Source organism: Lipomyces tetrasporus, assembly GCF_029532465.1.
Source record: "Lipomyces tetrasporus strain NRRL Y-64009 chromosome Unknown POJ06scaffold_8, whole genome shotgun sequence".
NCBI lineage: Eukaryota > Fungi > Ascomycota > Lipomycetes > Lipomycetales > Lipomycetaceae > Lipomyces > Lipomyces tetrasporus.
The window spans coordinates 1,169,686-1,190,504 of NW_026611603.1; the positions used below are offsets into that span (position 1 = coordinate 1,169,686).

At 47.0% G+C, this 20,819-nt stretch overlaps 7 protein-coding genes across 7 annotated transcripts; 3 read left to right on the forward strand and 4 right to left on the reverse strand.

The window, feature by feature from the left end:
* Positions 1 to 181: 181 nt before the first annotated feature.
* On the reverse strand, positions 182 to 1,232 carry POJ06DRAFT_258383 (uncharacterized protein). The gene is made up of 2 exons (XM_056188266.1): positions 1,015 to 1,232; positions 182 to 801 (listed from the first exon to the last, which is right to left on the reverse strand). The coding sequence occupies exons 1-2, from the start codon at positions 1,168 to 1,170 to the stop codon at positions 373 to 375; spliced, it is 585 nt and encodes a 194-aa protein (XP_056042394.1). The 5' UTR covers positions 1,171 to 1,232; the 3' UTR covers positions 182 to 372.
* An 877-nt stretch (positions 1,233 to 2,109) lies between these two features.
* On the forward strand, positions 2,110 to 3,741 carry POJ06DRAFT_270021 (uncharacterized protein; the record flags this gene model as incomplete). Its single annotated transcript, XM_056189412.1, has 5 exons — positions 2,110 to 2,260; positions 2,320 to 2,622; positions 2,696 to 3,052; positions 3,159 to 3,566; positions 3,647 to 3,741. 5 exons carry the CDS (start codon positions 2,110 to 2,112, stop codon positions 3,739 to 3,741), a joined length of 1,314 nt encoding a protein of 437 aa, XP_056042395.1.
* Positions 3,742 to 4,769: 1,028 nt separating this feature from the next.
* Positions 4,770 to 4,964, reverse strand: POJ06DRAFT_270022 (uncharacterized protein; the record flags this gene model as incomplete). The annotated part of the gene is made up of 1 exon (XM_056189413.1): positions 4,770 to 4,964. One exon carries the CDS (start codon positions 4,962 to 4,964, stop codon positions 4,770 to 4,772), a length of 195 nt encoding a protein of 64 aa, XP_056042396.1.
* A 1,429-nt stretch (positions 4,965 to 6,393) lies between these two features.
* Positions 6,394 to 6,823, reverse strand: POJ06DRAFT_292637 (uncharacterized protein; the record flags this gene model as incomplete). The annotated part of the gene is made up of 1 exon (XM_056190403.1): positions 6,394 to 6,823. Exon 1 carries the CDS (start codon positions 6,640 to 6,642, stop codon positions 6,394 to 6,396), a length of 249 nt encoding a protein of 82 aa, XP_056042397.1. The 5' UTR covers positions 6,643 to 6,823.
* A 1,760-nt stretch (positions 6,824 to 8,583) lies between these two features.
* Positions 8,584 to 9,741, forward strand: POJ06DRAFT_282807 (Alpha/Beta hydrolase protein; the record flags this gene model as incomplete). Its single annotated transcript, XM_056190061.1, has 1 exon — positions 8,584 to 9,741. The coding sequence occupies one exon, from the start codon at positions 8,584 to 8,586 to the stop codon at positions 9,739 to 9,741; it is 1,158 nt and encodes a 385-aa protein (XP_056042398.1).
* A 1,560-nt stretch (positions 9,742 to 11,301) lies between these two features.
* Positions 11,302 to 15,462, forward strand: POJ06DRAFT_200143 (P-loop containing nucleoside triphosphate hydrolase protein; the record flags this gene model as incomplete). Its single annotated transcript, XM_056185179.1, has 7 exons — positions 11,302 to 12,216; positions 12,273 to 12,859; positions 12,913 to 13,216; positions 13,266 to 13,767; positions 13,822 to 14,898; positions 14,952 to 15,292; positions 15,340 to 15,462. 7 exons carry the CDS (start codon positions 11,302 to 11,304, stop codon positions 15,460 to 15,462), a joined length of 3,849 nt encoding a protein of 1,282 aa, XP_056042399.1.
* Positions 15,463 to 15,553: 91 nt separating this feature from the next.
* Positions 15,554 to 17,615, reverse strand: POJ06DRAFT_199579 (uncharacterized protein; the record flags this gene model as incomplete). Its single annotated transcript, XM_056185161.1, has 3 exons — positions 15,554 to 17,186; positions 17,259 to 17,500; positions 17,556 to 17,615. The coding sequence occupies 3 exons, from the start codon at positions 17,613 to 17,615 to the stop codon at positions 15,554 to 15,556; spliced, it is 1,935 nt and encodes a 644-aa protein (XP_056042400.1).
* Between the last annotated feature and the right edge of the window lie 3,204 nt (positions 17,616 to 20,819).

The following is a 20,819-nucleotide window of genomic DNA, read 5'->3' on the forward strand; positions in this document are numbered from 1 at the left end:
AGGAGCAAAGGCGCATCATGGTTCCGCGACTCGAACGATCATTTGGACACGTCCGAGCACTTTCCCCGCGTGCAGTCCGAAACCGACTTTACGTAACGTACAAAGTATTTAAATTAAACAAATCTTCAAGAAAAACTAGAACTAAGAAAGCAAGTTTTCTAAAAAATACTTTACAATAGATGGGTATATTTATCATTCATTAGGTCCTCCTAACCAACAAAATAAGGAGAGATTGATATACTCAAAGATAGGTCTATCATGCTACACTGTTGATGCTCTAAGAAACGCGTTACAGGACATTCGACCAAATCCCCAAATCCACAGAGACCTCCCCCCACCCCTCTTAGCACACATGACTGTAAAAGACGCCGGTCAGATCGGCATCCTCGTCATCTCCTCCAGTGTCCAATACTTTCGCATATTCTCCGCCCCCAAAGCACGCACTTCATCATCCAGGTGCGCCCATAACACCACCCCAAACCCATCAATGAGTCGCTTCATCTCGTCGAGACGCAGATCAGTCGTGCCGGAAAGGCATCGCTTCAGGTAGTCCTCGAGCCGGTCCATTCCGGCGTGGATCTGCTTGTGCTGCTGCAGCAACTGGACCTCCTTACAGAATTCGGGCATCTTCTTGGCGAGGATGGGGAAAACGTGCTCCTCCTCGATCATGTGGTGCGCGCCCAGCTGTGAGCAGAAATTGAGGCCCATCATGATGAACTGTCGGATCGAGACACCGGTCGGTCGCTCGTTATTGGCACATGCTGTGTAGAGATGGTTCCAGGAACGGCGGAAATGATTGTGCTGTTTCACTGCAAAAATTCATTCCCCCCAGTTGCTCGTTTGGGGGGAAACGAATAATTTATCAATATCAGTGGTTAAATATCAATGAGCAATTTCAAGAACAATAAATGTTTCACTGAAGAGACAGAGACAGAGCAGATTACTGCATATTCGCCGATACCCCACACACGTGGAACGAAAAGAAGTCACCAAGTGGAGAGCGAAGAGACTTACAAAATAGTCCATCTTCTCCGCCAGGCGGTTGTACAACTTGAACTCGGCGGGAGACAGCCTGGGGAGTGATATGTTGTTGATCTGCTCCTGAACGGCAGTATTCCCATCACTGTTTACTTTCTGTGCCGATATATTTTTTGGTAAATTTTCAGTCATTTTGGCGGTAACAATGGTTGGCTGTGAACGATGGCCAATGCTGATGGTACACAATGGTAGGCCGAGAGCTAAACATGATAACATGATTAAGGTCGAGAAGCCGACACGAGGAAGGGAAAAGGGTTAGGGTTAGGGTTAAACGATAAATAATAGAGGGGCAAACTTGTTCTAGTTGGCAAGTCTGCAGGGAGACTTGTTCGTTCAGAGCCGTTTGGTTTATTCAAGGTGACGTGCTTGTTAATTGTTAGAGAGATTTAGGAGCCTAAACAAACAGTTGGATTAACACATGAAGACTCTAATAATGCCCTTTATTAAATTATATTTGCCCTCACTTCCTTTAAGACTTATATAATCATAAGTCCAGCTACAAGATTAATGAGGCTTGAGACGTTGGTTGATTGATGGATCTAACTGTCTAGTTGACTGACTGACTGACTGTGTGGGGCATAAATGGGAAGCCTTGGTACAGTAACTTATTAATTGTTGAATAATAATTGGCTGGCACAGCTGACTATAGAAATCCAGGAAAGCCGCGGTCAGGATGGAATTCAAGGGGCGATACAGGGAAAGGGTTTTTGATCGGGTAAAGATTGGCGCGATGCCAAGAAAATAGTCATGAGCTTATGTTCGTAATGACGGCAGAAAGTCATCATCCAAGCCATTTTATCACATGCCTACTTTGGGTTCCCGGATGTCACTAACGATTGCAAAAAGGATTACTGAAGTCACATTCGGTCTAAGATTTTGTACACCGATAGTTCCAGGACTTCTGTCCCAGTCAGAAGTCACTATTCCAAATTCGAGGAAGTCCCAATTGAACACGAGGAGCATTGCCTCGATCACCAAGAAGACGGCAACGACATCACGAACGGCATTCAGCACCCTGATATCACAAAGGCGCCAGCCATTGCATGAGCTTCACCATCTAGTGGAGTGAATATGGCAAAATCAACCGTGATTGCTTTATCGACAGCAGACACCGGTGTTTTCAGCGCTGGTGTGAGGGCCGACTCGGCCCAGGCTGCCAGTGAGGTTCTACAGGAGAATATGGAGAACCACCATATATTCTTCAATGAGGAGGGATTTCACAGTGAGTACATGTCCTTGTCTGGAAAGACTCAAATGTATTCCCGATGCTAAATTTCTCAGATCACATTGTCCATCACATCTTGACAATATACGCCCTTGGCGCAACGCCGGAGGCTATCAAGGCGGCCTTTGAACGCGACAAGCAGTACCAAAGGAAGCCGTTTCCCATGGATGAGAGTGTTGTCCAAGCCATGAGCGACAAGAGCAAGTTCAAGCAATTTACTGGCAACGAAAGGCATTATTCCAACTTTCTTGTCTATTTCCAGCGGGAGCTGGACGCAAAGGGCGTGGGTCCTGTATTGAACGAGCATCTGTTTGCCGAAGACGGCCATGCCGATGACTTGTTAGTAAGGATGTTTGCAGGTGCGCCTCCGCTCATATCCGAGCTCTGTGCAAATATTGATATTTGAAATCTCCCTATTAACTTTTTTTATAGGTTTCTTACATCCCCTGATCCACCTGGGGTTCGGAGTTGAGTTTAATCAACCAGCCATTGTGGCAGAAGCTCTCGCACAGGCAGCCGTTCACGACACCTGGATTGGGGATTTCTTACTGCCAGCGGAAAAGGCGGCGGGAAGGATTGGCAAGCGGGGAGAGAAGACTTTGCTGCAACTTCTGGATGAGGTTCGTGGTAACCAAAAGCTCGTGAATTCTGTTCAGTGGCCAGACAGCAATAAGATCAGGGATGGCATCCTGAAGCGAGCTCCAGACGAGATGCTGAGGTATGCCAGCCAATACACCGTCTCAGCAGATCGTTTGGAAGAGAAGCTCGCGGAAATGATCAATGCGGTTGGTGAGTACACCTTTATCTATATATCCATCTTTTTCCCTCGGGGGGAAGGGGGGAAGAGTTCACAGCAGTTGTGCTTTGAAAATTCTGACTCATTGTCCGCAACTAGTTTACTATACCACTACTGCCCAACGCCCTCCAAAGCAGATCAAATTTGACTTCTACTACATGCATTGCGTCAACTGCTCTATTTTCTTCCCGGCCTTTTTTGCAATTCCCTCTCTGAGTTTGGCCTCGAAAATACGTCTACTTGAGTGGAAAGGACGAATGGACCTCGCGATGTATGTCTCACGTGCTTCACCGAAGCTGCGTTTGGATGAGGTCACGAATTACAAGTCCCATAAGGGTTGGAAGGCAGTGTTTGATAGTGTTGTTAATGGGAAAGATGATGGGCACGTATCGAAAATGACGAGAGCAGTTGCACACGGGGAGAATGTGTGTAAGCCGTTCGAAGGGGGAGGGAAAGAGAAGGGGTTCATGATCGCGGGGGATATGTGGTTGAAAATCGGGAACATGAGTAAGTGCCGATCCTGTGGGTTTGAGATGCGACTCTATCATTTTCGTGCAAATCAGTGAACTAATCGTGTAAATCAATAGTTGTCGACTCAGTCGACTCTCCAGGGGAGCGGTGGGTCCGCTCTACGGGCTTCGATGAAGCATGGTCAAAATTTGAAGATCGGTCACACCAGTGAAGCAATAAGCCAAAGCATGTCTACTTGGCCACGACGGTATTGTGCTAGATTCGAGGTATGGGAACTCTCACACTTATTGTTCAGTGTGCTTTGCTGGCCATATCGACCACGGATAGCAATTGATCTTCGAAGTATTAACTGGACCTTGTTATATCCAGCAACTAAAGAGAACTGTCGCTAGTAAGTTGCCGTCGCATGTTCATCACTATCTATATAGGGCATAAACCTGAGAACACATTCGAAGAATCTTGGACTGTGGAAAGTTGTCGTATACGAACCCTACTTTCCTTTTGACAATAAATGATCAGAAGCTGCATTTTCTTTCAGCTTGCAAGGGCTATTGGCAAACACTGACGCAGTTTTCTACTTGTATAATTTGGACGAAGTCGTCCGCGTTTCCATCGCAACCGGCAACCGGATCTGACCATGATGTCTGATCAGGAGGCTGAAGAGCAAAGTTATGCAAGACTGAGATGGAGAGAACAAAACGGAAGCTAAGTTATGGATGAGTGGGGCGGCTTGGCGTCAGTATAGTAATGTTCGCAGTGTGCAAATTGAATGGGGGTCAACGTGTTTTTAATGACGGCAATTTCCAAGCTCGTATTAATTAATTAGTTTGCATATGTACGGGTAATAACCGCCTGCAATTGGAAAACTATCGACACCCTCCGAGGCCCGCTACCGGCAAAGTCGAAGTAGCCGGTAGCAGTCCATCACAGCTCTTCAAACGTAGAGGAGCCGGACTCGAAGTCCTCGAACACTGTAGAGCCGATCGGGACCTTCGTAGGATCGTACAAATCTGACGGATGGGCAACAAAGGCTTTGCGTCAAAGAACCGATTGTCGACTGAGTTCCAGATCTGGCAATGACACCGCCAGGATTGATTCCCATGAATATCATCTACTTTTCGATGGCAATGTTATCGTCCACGTAGAGCGGAAACAACTACGCGACGGACACTCCCATTCACCGATCTTGCATTATTCGGTCCGAACTGGGACTCTAATGTTCAATCCTTTCGGTTATCCCTATGAATAGACGAGAAGAATTTGAGTCATTGCCAGACAAGCGACCATAGTCCACTTGGACGAAGGCGTGTGCCAGAACACGAACGGATCACGAAACTGGTTACCGTTGTACTTGGTCCAGGTTAAGCCCTTGTCGTTGGAGAACGCAATCAACTGGGACTGCTGCCCTCCTCGAATGACTTGGCCGTTGGACATAGTGTGGGCAGTAGGATAAGTACTGGCATAGAGGTGCCACCATCAATTGCATATTTATTGTTCGCCGACTGTGATTTTCAAGCAAGACGAATGGGACAATTGCTATTGATTAATGGTTCAACTTTCGGATTGCTATCTGTTATCTCGCAAGAGTGTCAGAACTGTATTATAGCTGGATGTGGGATATGCTAAGTATGTCGTTATATGATCTCACGATGACTCGCCTAACTGAAATTACTAGACTTAGAAAGCTTGGAGAGTTCGGCTGCTGTGACTCATTACAGAAACAATATTTGAAAGCCAGCCTTCTCGCAATTATATGGGCTGAGTCAATTGCCACTACAGTAATGCAAGGCGGTTTCTTGAATCCTGCGGCTGCGTGTAGTCATCGTGTACAGGCCGTCGCCTGAGGAACGACGGTGCGGTAAATGTGTACCTGAGTCAGGGGTATACTAAACTCTAATGAAGGATAGTCGATGTGGCTCTCATCACACGACTATCACTTGAACTCGCACTCACTTAGTGAGGTCCAGCCCGTCGGCTCACCATCCCTAGGTTGAATCAAGGTACAGAGGACTATGCCAATATATCAGGCATGAGATCCTTAGATGACGGCCGATATAGTGTGGTTTATACCTGGCCCTACACCAGGCATGATATTGAGAGTGAGCTTCGAATAGACGGCGAACTACCAGAGAATTTCGGACGGCATCTGGACCAGAAATGGCCAGTACTCGGCCTATAAATATATGCTGAGCACTAATCGCACTGTAACTCTGTGGAATGCTCCTATCTGGCAGGCTCCTGACTATGTTACGGAGAAGGTTTGCCAGACCTTACTATGCAGCACGATGCTACGACACGTAGGATTTGGAGTTTGAATAACGCGAGCTTTAAACGGATGAAATGTATACATTAATACTTCTAAGCTCTTTATCGTTCTTACAGCTATGTTCGAGTATGTTGTCTAACTTTACATACTTCAGTGCTTTCGTTCTATGTTAACTATTCTTTGTCTCAATGCACCAGTAACTGACTTTCCAGACATAATCTGCTGTCTTCATGCAGAGCGATTGTTGAGCTCGTAAACGGTCTTCTCAAGCAAGGAAATATACTCCCGAATCTTAATATCACTATATGGCCACGCTTGACAACCATAGATTCCTGCGACTCCCGCTTCCCGATCAAATCAAGAAACTAAAGGAGAGGAAGCAAAGTTAGAAATATCATATACATTGGGATTCTAATAGATACTCCAAAGACCTACCCAAAATAGATTTGGATGACCGCTCCAGAGCAAGGCTCCCTTCCTTCTCCATTCCAATCCACCAGCAGTGCATCATTCAATGTCAACAGACCACCGAGACCGCATACTCAATCTCTATCTGGCCGGTAGGTGCCAAGGAAATAAGGTTCTTCCGTCTGGTTTCTAAATCTCTGTTGAATCACCTGCTGGCTTTGATTTGAAAGTTGTGACTTGAACATCAACGCCCTGTTTCTTTGAAAGCAATTTCTTGTCATCGACCAATAAGCTGTGCAGAACCTTCAAGTAAGAGAGAGCAGATGTATAAGCTCCCTCACCTCCAAACTCCTCGGCTACATCGCTTGTTATTGGAGGACCGGTATAGTGCACCATTTTCCCTTTGCTACCAAGTACCGATGGGTCACGAATTGTCATCTCAGGCAAACGAGTCAGAAGTTCTGGGTGTCTCTCTGGCCAGAATGTGAGGTCTGTAATGCCGAGAGGAGCAGCCCAGGTATCCTCCACTAGCTACACGCTTCCGATAGCGTGCGTTGTCTGGGACACATTTAATCTTTGCATATTCCAGAAGAAGGGGATCCCAGACGTTATATTTAGTGCCAGAGCTATGAGTGAGCAGGTGTCTAGAATGGAACCTTTTAGTATTAGTGTCTGATATCAGTTTCCTTTTCTTCATCTCATTTTTCTTTTCTTCTTTTCCGGGTATTATGTTTTCTTGTCTATTCATTAAGTATATGCCGACACTTACCGAACAGTAATTGGGGATTTCCTCTCCTCCAGAATGCTCTTACCGTCCTCAATTCTCCTCAGAATTGGCTGACTGGCAAGTTCGGGCAGAAGTCCTCCGCATTGACGATCTCTTTGCAGACGCTGTCGACCTCCCTGAGGGACGAGAGATCATTGGCACGAAAGAAATGAATTCGCCCGCAGGACATGCCTTTCTGCAATCAGTGATAATGATGTTCGCGGCTGCCTCGTTCCGGCCGACAATGTACACCCGCAGGCTCCGACCAGAAGTGCCGTGCGCCAGCGCGCGCACAGAGTACTCCCCGATGCCCGAGGTGCGGCTACAAACACGGCCGTGACAGACTGACTCTTGACCAGTGCATGTTGCAGGTCTGAATGACGCATACTTGCAGGGACTGGGTTCAGGTTATGGTGGAGTGGTGACACAGTACAGCGAGGAGTGTTTATCGAGGTACAGATATACAAGAGGATAGATACTATGTAAACATGACGGTAGATGTGAGGGGAAAGGCAGACAACGACGGGCCTTTAAGTAGCCCAGACCAGTTGGAGCTGCCAGCAGAAAAGGCAGCTCGTGAACGATTACGGTGGATTTTTCTCTTTCTTCTTGCATCCAGTCACACAAAGGGAGAGCAGCCAGGTTGATTGACAGCTCTGGAGAGGCTGATACCAATCCGGACTGGCGGCGATCAAGAATACGAGCGGGGGCTAGCGCGCGGCATCTTCCGGACTCGGACAGTCGGGGTTAAGGATCTCGTGCGGAGTCTCTTAAGGCCCCAAAATATCTGGTGGGGGCCACTCGCTTCGAGAATGACGAAACGTTCCACAGAGGTTCATTTGCACTCCAGAATTCAGTGGCGGGCAGGGGACGGCGTGGTTGCGTAGCCTGCAGCTCGGCTCAGTGCCAGCGCGGTAAACGCATAATTTCAGCCGTGCGGCGAGTCGGACGAAAGGTACGCCGTCGTATTTCCGTCACCTAACCCTCCACACAAAAAGCTTGTCGTATATTTCGTCACCTAACGAATCCGCGCCCGTGCACATGCGGCGTCGTTCAGGGGTCGCAAATCAACTACAGTACTGCGTCAGCAGACCATTTGTGAAGTGGCGAGTCAGCCAGACTAACAAATGTGATCGTCTTCTGGGTCCACTTCTCGCGTGTTTGTGTGAAAAGTCCCACGTATTCGGCTGATTACGTGACCCAGTAATTTGATTGCTCTAAGTGCTAGCCCGAGGAGAAAAATACCATCTTCTTTGCTTACTCCTCCCACTGCTTCCACAGCCGCAGGCTCCACCAGCACAATACCACTCACCTATATAAACGGCGCCTGTGCCTTCTGCTGCTTAACCACTATCCGCCACAATTCGTCGACCGTTGAGTTTTCGAAGGCTGTTTAAGCAGCCGTCTTCTCGGAGTTTCTCCATCACCGGTGTCGCCTGCGCTACAGCCGCTGCTACGGCTACCGTCTCTGAATGCCCAAGTCTGACAATTCGGTGTCTGCGACTGCAGTTTCGGGCGCAACCTCGTCCCGGTCACAGTCCGAGCTGCGAACAGGTGAACCGATGTCTAAGAACCCTCCTCGTCGCCGAACGGTCATGTCTGCGCTCGCCAGCATGGAACTACCCCTCGATTTCAAGACCGCGGTGTCGCAGTGGTGGCGCACACCCTCGCTCGATGTGGCCGAGCGCAACGTCTTGTCCTTTGTACCGTTCTTCCCGACACCCGACGCGACACGCAAGGCAGAGTCCAAGATGATCGAGCTCTCGAAGGGCCGGTCGCTGAACGAGTTTGAAATCACGCGCACGACAGAGCCAGTTGAAGAAGAACTTGTCGTTTTGCACGGCTACGGTGCCGGCCTGGCATTTTTCTACCGCAACTTTGACGGACTGAGTCAGGTCCCTAGCTGGCGACTGCACGCACTCGATCTGTTGGGGTATGGCCGCAGCTCGAGACCGAAGTTCAAGATCAAGGCCAAGAACAAGTACGAGGCTGTACATGCGTCTGAGGACTGGTTTATCGACTCGCTGGAGAAGTGGCGGGAAAAAAAGGGGATCGAGAAATTTACCTTGATGGCACATTCAATGGGCGGCTATATTGCTGTAGCGTACGCATTGCGTCATCCCGAACGGATCAAGAAGCTCATTCTCGTCAGCCCGGCCGGAGTGCCGCGTGATCCGTGGGTTGTGCACGAAGACGAGGCGCATCAGCCTTCGTCTGCGCTTGGCTCCGAGTTCACGAGCACACAGGCAGACACGACGAAACATAGCACCAAACCAGTCGACAAACGGGCCACGGAGCTTAAACGACCGATCCCGAAGTGGCTCGTGTTTCTGTGGGAGCACCATGTGTCTCCGTTCTCATTCGTGCGCTACACGGGTCCGCTTGGCCCGCAACTCGTGTCGCTGTGGACCTCCAACCGGTTCTCGCTGCTACCAAGAGACGAGGCGAACGCGCTTCACGAATACGTGCTCGGCCTTTTCACTGCGCGTGGCTCAGGCGAATACGCAATGACGCGTCTCTTAGCACCAGGCGCTTATGCCAGAATCGCGCTGCTGGACCGGATAGACAAGCTCGAAGTCCCAACGCTTTGGATGTACGGCGAGAACGACTGGATGGACATCAAGGCTGGCGTCAAAGCGGCGAGCAAGATGCGTGCTAATGGAGTCGATAGTAAGTGTGTTGTGATCGAAAAAGCAGGTCATCATTTGTATCTTGACAATCCGGAGAATTTTAATGCGGTTGTAGTCGATGCCATGCGAAAGACTGCGTAGAGGTGTTTTTGTACAGTACTGTGGTTGTTATACTAGATTGGTAGGGGGTGCTAATGGTTTGGATTTTGTATTGTTGTATACATGGAGTTATAAATAGAATAAATTAGCATATCATACCTATCCCATTGCGTATAGTACGGTCCGCTATCATTTGCAATATGATGATAAAGGCACAAGTGGAAGATATGAACGTGAAGAGGCTGTCGAGACTCTGGATGATTGATTTATCAATCACTATCCAGTCTCAAGGGATTGACTATCCACTTACATACTTGAGACTGTGCCTGATTACTAAAGCATTGGCAGTAGACTACATACTACGTGGTAGGGTTATTACCCTTGTACAGAAAACCTCTGTCCTCTGAAAAGTAATCAAGATTAGGTGTATAAGGGGTTAGGGTGTGGATAGCCCAAATGCCTATGTAACTATACGATTTTTTGCAATCATTGCTCATAGAGTTAATCGTAATTCGTAACTTTTGCGACCAATCGTATAGTATCGTATTAGACTATACTGTTACGAGTTACGATTACTCGCAAATCGTATTAGGGGTGGACACGAATGACGGATATGTTCGCATTCGTACGAATATTCGCAATTCGCATGCGAATAATTGGATCTTGCATAATTACGAATGGGAATGCGAATAGAAAACAATTATTCGCAATTATTCGCAATATTCGCACATATTACTGGCACACCGGCACACACCCGCCACAAAAGGCCCAGCATATCCCTGCCGCTATTGAACGGTCTCTCGACTGCCACTTCCGACGCGGGAATCGCCAGATAGTCTCTAGCTCTCACTTCGCTATACAGGTGGTGAGGTTTTGATTAAAATACATGTTAGTTTGATGCTATGGAACCGGGGGCCGTGTTCGTCAGGGTCTGGGTTTTTGAAGCCCTGCGAATATGCGAATGCGAATTGAGAAAATTATATTCGTGTCCACCCCTAAATCGTATCCACCCTTCTGCAGCCCTAACTAGATTAATACTCCAGGAAGAAATTGTGTAGAGAACTGTGTACAGCAATGAGTTGGCGGTGAAATTTTTGACGTTTTGTCACGGCCGAATTTATGGATACCAGCGCTATATTTGGACCAGAGCTTAAGTCCGCTCAACGCGCACGACGCCGGCGTTATTGTTTGGGCCCGAGCCTAAGTCCGTTCACGCACATGTTACGATGTTGCCGAAGTCCTCATATTAGTACCGAGTTACAGAGAGGTTGGAAAGGTTCGCCTTTCGTGCAGGACGAGACGCGGTTTGAAGGTAGCCGGAGCCACATGCAACTCGCCGACGGGAACGTTCAAACCCTGTTTCATCCCCCCCTGAAACTTAATTGCAACAAGCTAACTATTTTCAGCTAATAAACCGAAATATCCAGGGTACCCGCCGAACTCTGTTACGGTCTCCTGTGCGATCCTTTTACATCAATTAACAATTAGATTGCTTCGGTTCCACTCTTTTCTATCGGTCGCCCGCTTGCGTTTGCATTCGCATTGCAGGATGGCTATATATTAGATGTCGACCCTCTTGATTTTCTCCGCCAAGTAGCTATCATGGTTTTCTCAAAAAAGCATGCTGGTAAATTCCAGGAGAAAGGAGACTCTTCTCCTTCAACGTCGAATCAGCATACGGCGATTGACCCAGAGAAAGCCTTAGAATCCGACCCATATGAGCACTTACCAGAGTCTGAAGCTGCGATTGTTCGCTCCCAAATTTTTTCCCCACCAGAGACAGCGTCATTTGTACAGCTGTTTCGGTACGCGACGCTCCTCGATAAGGCCCTTCTTTCCGCTGCAGCGATTGCCAGTATTGCCAGCGGGGTAATGCGACCGCTGATGACTGTCGTCTGGGGTTCAATCGCCCAATCGTTCACAACCGGCCCCGCTGCAAATCCCAATGAATTTCAGCATAGTGTCAATAACAAGGTGGTTGACCTTGTGTACATCGGTATCGCCGATTTTGTCTGCACTTACGTCTCCATGTTCATTTTTATCGATCGCGGAGAAGTTCTGACGTCACGGATAAGGAAGGCATATTTATCCGCCATCCTCCGGCAGAATATTGCGTACTTTGATACTGTTGGATCAGGGGAAGTGATATCTCATATGACAGCAGACATGGTGTTGATCCAAGACTCGATATCGGAAAAGATCGCACTATCGCTCAGTGGTATCAGTACATTTATAGCTGCCTTCGTTGTTGGATTTGTGAAGTCTTGGAAGCTCACGCTCATTATGATGTCAATTGTCATAACTATGCTTCTAGTCTTACCTCTATTGACGAGAATAGTGGCACGCTATGCTAAGCTCACCATGCTCGGTTATGCGGGTAGCGGTAAGGTCGCAGAGGAGGTGCTGAGTTGCGTACGAACGGTGCAAGCTTTCGGAATGCAAGAACGCTTGGCAGAGGAATATGATCAACATTTAGCTGTCACAGAGAAATGGGGGTGCAGGCAGGGCGCGGCTATGGTACACTCCCACTCTGCCCTAATATTTCGAATTTCGCTTTAAGCTAATAGCCATAGGCACTTATTACTGGTACAGTCTATTTTATCATGTACTCGAATTACGCTCTCGGGTTCTGGCAAGGGTCGCGATTTATAGTATCCAACGACATCGGCGTAAGTAGTATTATCTCCGTTATGACGTCGATGCTGCTTGGAGCCCTTTCGCTGGGCCAAACGACACCAAATATCCGTAGAATTGCAAATGGTATCATGGCGGCAGGGAAAATCTTTGCAACCATTGATCGTCAGTCGTGCATCGATTCGTCCTCTCCAGATGGTGCCAGTCTGGATACTATTTCAGGTGAGATAGACTTTAAAGACATTCGATTTCGCTACCCGACGCGGCCAGAGGCGTCAATATTGCACAATTTCAACCTCCATGTTTCGGCCGGCGAAACTATTGCGTTGGTAGGCTCAAGTGGATCAGGAAAGAGTACAGTCGTTGGGCTGCTTCAGAGGTTCTATCTTCCAACGGGAGGGAATCTCTTTTTGGACAAACAAGATATCAGCCAGTTGAACATTCGCTGGCTCCGCTCGCAGATCAGCGTAGTCTCGCAGGAACCCACCTTATTTGGATGTTCTATCTTCGAGAATATTGCATTTGGGTATGCCTTATAACTGGTTTGCTTGGATTTGTTCACTGATTTGTGATTATCAGGCTTATCGGAACTTCTAACGAAAACGCCTCAGTTGATATTCAACGGTGCCTTGTGGAAAAAGCCTGCAACGAGGCAAACTGCATGTCATTCATAGCGAAGTTTCCCGATGGCATTGATACTTTGGTTGGCGATCGCGGCGTGCTCTTGTCAGGAGGTCAGAAACAGAGGATTGCCATCGCTCGAGCTATTGTAGGGAATCCGAAGATCTTAATTCTTGATGAAGCTACTTCGGCACTGGATACCGAAAGTGAGGAAGTTGTTCAGAGCGCACTTGATCGAGCGGCAAAAGAGAGAACAACAATTGTAGGTGGCATTCCGCTTGGCGATTTGAGGTCGAAGGCTGACTTGGCAGGTCATCGCACATCGACTATCGACTATCAAGGACGCGGATAAGATCATCGTGATGTCCAAAGGCGAGATAGTGGAGCAAGGAACACATCACGAACTAATGGCCCTGAACGGAATTTATTTTAACCTCGTGCAATCTCAACAGATGCAGCAATCGAAGAGCACAGAAATCGAGGAAAAGGATGATTATCAGACTGCAGTTGACCTCGTCCGTACTATGTCTTTAGTACATGAAAAGGAGGATGTCGAAGGCAACGACATCAATGATACGAGATTGTACGGGTTTTGGAAATGTGCCGGATGGATCGCTAGAGAAAGCTGTCCTGAGCTTCGCGTCGTTCTTGTCGGCATCATGTTTGCCAGTATCACAGGACTCTCAAATCCAATTCAGGCGGTGTTCTTTGCTAAATGCGTATCAAGTTTCGAGTTTACGCACATCAACTATGGAGAAATGCGGCACACTGTTAATATGTATTCGGGCTTGTTTTTCATGCTTGCCGTTGTTGGTATGTGATTTTTGCTAATCGTTATCGCATAACTGTATGCTGATGAACTGGCAGAAGGAATAGCTTTCACAATGAGCGGTGCCTATCTCGTCTATGCTTCACAACATCTCGTCCGGCGTGCCCGGTTAATTATGTTTCGCCATTATCTTCGTCAAGATATTGCTTTCCATGACTGTCCTGCTAATTCTCCATCAGCACTTTCTTCCACCCTTTCCACGGAAGCGCAGCAGTTAGAGGGCCTCACTGGCACCACGTTTGGTCAAATAGTGTATACTTCTGTCACTCTTGCCGCAGGAATGATCCTTTCGCTTTGCATTGGTTGGAAACTGGCGCTGGTTTGTATTGCTTGCATGCCTATTCTCATTGGATGCGGCGCTGGCAGGGTATACGTGATGACGCATATGCAAGCCACGGCGAAGCAAGCGTACTTGGAATCAGCAGATTCAGCATGCGAGGCGATAAGGGACGTGCGTACCGTTGCTGCATTGAATAGAGAGAACCAAGTACAGGAAGAATATTTTGACGGAATCAGCTCTCAAGTTACCAAAAACCGAGTCGTGTCAGTACACTCCGCGGGTTTGTATGCCTTATGCCAAGCCATGCTGTTCTGGATTTTGGCACTCGCGTTTTGGTATGGAAGTACGTTGCTCGTAAAAAAGGAGTACTCTATTTTTCAGTTCTTTATTTCGCTCATGGCCATTATCACTGGTACGCAGTCAGCCGGGCAGGTGTTCTCTTACGCTCCCGATATGGCGAAGGCTAAGGAAGCTGCTGAGTCTATCATGAACTTAACAGCGCAAAAACCAGTTATAGATACCTGGAATGAGTCAGGAATATTCCCAAGGGAGGTCAAAGGCAATATAGAGTTCGCGAATGTATATTTTCGTTATCCATCGCGTCCTGATATTCCTATTCTCCGAAGTCTAAGTTTTTCTATCAAACAGGGTCAATTCGCGGCATTCGTTGGATCCTCTGGTTGTGGCAAAAGTACAACATTGGGTCTACTCGAGCAGTTTTACAGACTTGATAGTGGACAAATATTACTAGATGGGCAAGATATTTCGGCGTTCAATATCAATAAATATCGCAATTTAATCGGTCTTGTGCAGCAAGAACCTGCATTGTTCTCCGGTACTGTCAATTACTGATTCAAATTTTGTTAGTCTGTTTCTAACAATTGTTAGGTTCAATTAGATACAATCTACATCTTGGCACATCCGAAGCTATCACGGATGAGGAAATGCATGACGCATGCAAGCAAGCTAATATTCACGATTTTATCATGTCCCTGCCCGACGGCTATGACACACTTTGCGGCGCGAAAGGCACGTTACTGAGCGGGGGCCAAAAACAACGTATCGCAATTGCAAGGGCGATCCTGCGAAAGCCCAGGATTTTGCTGCTAGACGAGGCAACAAGTGCACTTGACAGCGAGTCCGAGAAAGTAGTCCAGGACGCTCTTGACAAGGCTGCCAAAGGACGCACAACAATCGCTGTTGCACATAGACTGAGTACTATTCAGAATGTAAGTGCTCACTCAATTATTTGATTGCGAAACCTAATGTCCTCTAGGCCGACGTGATCTTTGTATTTGAGAACGGCCGAGTGTTGGAATATGGAACACATCAACAGTTGTTGGCTAATAAGTCGCGTTATCATGAATTGGTGAAATTACAGGCATTGGAGAATAAGTAATCGAGATTAGTGGCCGTTATTGCTAAATCAATGTTTCAACACTTGAAATAGAATAAAAGAAATTAATACAAGAAATTTCATAAGCTACTTGTCAGTTATTTCTCAGTCTTTCCCCACAACCTGAACAAATAGGCTGCTGCTTGTAGACATGCCATTCTTTCTGCATTGTCTCGTTCGGAATATCATCCCCGAAACGGAGACTTGGAAAATGTTCATCAATAAATAGTAACTTCTCCCAAATCCAACCGCGATCAAGCGGGTCCTTGAGAACTCTGCACGCTAGCCGCAGAGAAAGGGTTCGATTCACAATGCCGAATCCATATTTCTCAGATTGCATTAGAGGATAGGAACGACAGATTAGAACTGCTAACTCAGCCATGTTCCTAGACGTGTGAATGAGGAACGCCTCGAGTCCAGGCGAGACTAGAACTGCTGAAGGGTCTCTATAGCCATGCTGATGCATGATTTTGAAGACGTGGGTATGCTGGAGCATATGTATGAGCATGATTCGCGCTGCATAGTATATGCCAATTAAGCGCGCATCGTAAGAAGTGGGATAACTAATCAAAGGCTTGAAAAAGTGCGTTGAGTGCCATTCCTCGTCGTCTGCAACAGCCGGGCACCGTGAAGTGATGGCTCTGATATAAGAGTCCGTGACAGCTAGACTTATGTCTTGCTTAGCGAAACTCTCAACGTCGACTGTGTACTCCACAAACCATTGCTCAAACCTCTCAGTCAGATTCTCCAACTTCGTGTCCATCGTGGTCAATTCATCGTAGACGCATCGTTGCTGGAACTCAGTCTTCAAAACCGGTTGTTGAGTCCCAATGTCTCTATTCCTACAAGGCACGAAAAGCTGTTCAAGTCGCTCGTCATACTGAGGAATCTCAAGCAACAGATCGAAAAGCTTGTGGCAAATGTGTTTCCCATTCACCTCAAACGGAATAGTTTTCCATTCGGGCCTATTCAAAAATGTGCGTTTCCGAGTCAGCAAAGCGCAAAAAGTCATGACTCCGCGGGCGGTGTGGAAGACACCGTTATTAAAACCTTCACGATATTGGTATGGACCACGAAGCTCCATAAGTTTCATCCAACCAAATATAAGTGAAATCCATGAAGACTGGTTTGATGTTCCTTCACCAACTAATGTGCTGTTTTTCGACCCTAGCCCTACCTCGTATACCGATAACAACATCGCAGTAATCACACAGTCTTCCTGATTATTATGATTCACTGGCGTATGTACATTTGAAAACCTCGGAAGCAGGTCCCAGTTGTTTGTTGCCGGATTCTGAACACAGAACTTTCCACTGGATGGATCTCGAGGAGGGAATGCTGTGGTTGAAGGTGAAGAAAATAATGTGTGACCGGCCACAAACGGTGACGGATTATCAGACGAACTCGATTCCTCAATCAGGCGTGTAACCAAATCCTTTTGACGCTGGAGCGCCTGCGTATACCAATGTGTCCCCATCAAAATCAGGTCTACGTTTGCCATCATAGATCCACAATAACTCAGAACAAGAGATCTCGCAGCAAATGCTGTCGACGACGGCGAGCTCGAAAGCACGAGCTGCGGCAGCGTTCTCGTCCACATTGCTAATTTTGTATCGTTTAGCCTGCTAGGCTCCGTCGTCGATGTAAAGCTGTGAATGAACATTGAAACGCAATGATGGTACAAATCATAACCGGGGAATAACACCATCTCGCGCGGGATCTGGCTCCTCAGTGGCCATTCCATCACATCAGATGAGATAGATTTTAGCGATCGTGTCGGTGGTATCTGTGTCTGTGACATTTCAGGTACCTGGATTAAATGCTGTGAAGTTTCGGGGACCTCGGGGCTTTTGGCCATACGCTTCCTTCCTTTCCGCGGTTTGGAAGGATGTATAATAGTCGAGTCAGTCACTGAGCTGATATATCTTGTACCGTCATCGCCTCGTAGCCGCTGCTTCCTAAACACCGGGCCCATAATGGAACCACCACACTCACGTCCAGATTTCACACATCGATGACATTGAGGAAACTCTTCGTCGCACTGTTCACGGTCATTAATATCTGCTCTTGACTGTTCATAAGATATGGCGACCGACTTTAATCTTTCGTGCCTTACAATTAGCGCATCCTCTGCTTCCACCGGCAATGCCAACCATTCGATTTGCTAGCTTTTCTTTGGAATCAAGTAAGATACGGCTATTATGTTTGAAATAACAATAAGAGCTTGAAGTCGTATGCCACTAATTCTAGTCACCCTTGCTGTTTACTAGGCGATTGATTAGCATTGCGGTGAGCGTATGAACTTCTCGAGAACAGGGCGTAAAGCTTACTCCGAAGATCGGGAGGCCTTGCCCATTCCAGGTTTAGGGGATGTAGGAGATGGCACAGCGGTTCTCGGATCAGCAAGGTCTTCTCATCGACGGTTTCTAATCTCCACACGTCGTTCAGTTCCTATCTTATACAGTGGCGGTGTGGTTGCTATATATATCCGCACAACATAGTAATTTCTTTCATTCGTACGTTGACTATTGCCCTGCGACTTCGACCGGCATAATCTATACTGCCCCCATTCCATTGCATTTCCATTACAATAGCAGCACTTGATTCAACAAAGTGTGAAAATCATACTAATGCGACAAAACAAGCCCGAGCTTACGAGGAAATTTCAGGACTAACGTGTTCGGCAAGCGAGGGATCATATCTTAACTTTTTTTCCCACGCCTTCTACCCCAACTTTTTGTAACGTAGTAGCCATGGCCCAAAACGATCAAAGTGAGAAGGAAGAATTCTCTTCTATAAAAGAGGCGAAATTCAAGTATTAGAAGCGCTTCGCGTTTGTACGATGTCCCCTACACTACGCTTCACTTCCGTTTGAACGGACGCATATCACGACGCGATTCTATCACTCCGGCGCGAAATCTCACTCAAATCGAAGAGGAAGTGCTTCTAGAATGGATACTTAAGATGGATAAACGGGGATTTCCTCCTAGAGTTGCGGACGTGCGAAAAGTAGCCGATTTACTTCTTACCAAGCGTGCTGAATCAGCTTCCCAAGAAAAGTCGATGAGAAATGGGTCCGTAATTTCTATCCCACCACTTCAGTACCTTTTTTCGCACCTTTGCGGATCGCCATTAATATATTCATTAAACTCTTTGCTAGGATGTCTGGGATAGTCAAATACAGTATAACCACGGGGAAGTTTCCAAGGGCAGTGGGACGGACAGGTCGATGCCGGTGAATTCTGAATTCCCTTGGTTTCAACCAAATGAAAAACGCCCGCAGCCTCATAACTGGTTGATCGAAATCTGAGACCGAACACGTGAAAATTGTGATTTATCATCTCAAGGCGCATATGTAGATTATATTAGTCTATGCTTCCCACGAAACAGGAAGTGTTATATTAGCCAAAGGCTATCTGGTCACCTTCACAAGCAGTAATATCACCTCTCCCCGGAAGATACTGATAAATACACTTTTGCCTCACTGCTAACCTGCTCTTGCCAATCACTTTCTCCTTCTCGATCAGGCTAGTACAACTTAAGCCAGGACATGTGAAGTTGGTTAAAGTAATAACGCTCAAGTATGGTAGATGACCAATTAATTTCGGAGAAAAAGATGTCGATAAGTTCGACGCAGATATAATTCAGGGGCAGCTCTGCGACGAGATTGAAGAACTTGCCCTTTAAGTGCACTTGAAGCAAAGGTTCCGAAGATGCGGGGCTGACTGTAATTCCGCCTTGAAGCGACTACTTCGATCAGAATCTTCAATTTAGCTAAGGTGGCTAGAAATCGGTTTGTTTCAAGCATCAATGTTAGCTGAAACTGAGATAAACCGCACCTGTTTCTCGGAGGAATCCACATTCACGAAAACACCATCCTGAAATTTCGAAGTCAAGGCAAATCATCTCGTTGGCCAAGGACGAATTGTCCCATAGAGTTACACTGTGATTGACCCTACGACAGAATACAGTAGAAACCCGTTAAGCCGATTCGCTGTAAGCCGATAACCCGTTAAAACGATTTTTTTTGGTAAAAATTCGTTTCTCACTCAATTTTCGCAAACCACCGATATCCGATCGATCTAAGTTATATCGGCATAACTAAATGTTAACAGAAAGTTTTTAAGATGCCCAGACAGACCCAGCTTATTATAGAGAGAGCTCGCAAGATATGGATGGCTTTACCATAGTATCGAGATCTTCCAGAACCGCAATTTAGCTCAGGTTGGCTGCACCTCGGTTTAAGAAGCAACATCAAATACTGCACGGGAAGCTAGCTTTGTTAATCAACAAGCAGAAGACGAGATGGGCGCTATTCGTGCTCTGGCCGGTCAATATGCGGAGGAGGATATCTATAATATGGACGAATCCGGTTTGTTCTGGAGAATGACTCCTTCTAAAGGTCTTTCTATCCAGTCTAGGCCTGGCTTCAAGAAGGACAAGACTCGGATTACTATGGATTACTATCGTACTCTGTGTCAATGCATCTGGAACGAATACAACACCGGTTTGGTTGGTTCATTGGTAAATCCAAGCAGAACGTGCTTAGCGGAACGCCAACATATCTACGGTGGGAGGTCAATGGAAGTCAAACAAGTCCGCATGGATGAATACGATCATTATTAAGGAGTGGCTTCTCGCATTTTATAATCATCTCGAACTGTTCTTCTTATGATGGATAACTTCGAGGCGCACAGTACAGGACTTGAGCTTGCCCCTCCACCTCACAAATATTCGTATCCTATGGCTACCACCCAATTCTACAAGTCGATTCCAACCTTTAGATCAAGGGATTATACAGAATCTTAAGGTCTATTACCGGGATCAATGGCTGTGCTATATGCTTGAAGGCTTTGAGCATGGCTAAGATCCACTTCAGACGGTGACCATCTTGGATGCAGTTCGCTGGCTTCTTCGGGCATGGAACCACGATGTCTCATCTATTACAATTAATAACTGTTTTCGAAAGAGCATCTTGGTCGCACAGCCTCTTCAGCTCCCCAACGTGAACCCAGATCTTACTTCTCTCTTTACCGCTGTTCAGCGGACTGGGCGGATCCAGGACGCCATGAGTCTTGCAAATTTCTTAAATCCAGCCGAGGAGGACAGTGAGGAAGGTACTGTACCGGAAATTCCAGATGAAGAACTTCTGCAGCAAATTATAGCCAGCCATACGGGACAAACTCAGGACAATGCAGATACGGATGCTGACGATGATTCTCCTGAGGCGTTCTTCCAATTCCAGGTCTTCCAGAGGCACTTTGCGCCCTTAGCATCGTTATACGCTATACCGAAGGACAGGAGGATGTTGGAACCACTACTCTGCGCGGGCTAGAGCAATATGAGAGGCAACTAGTGGA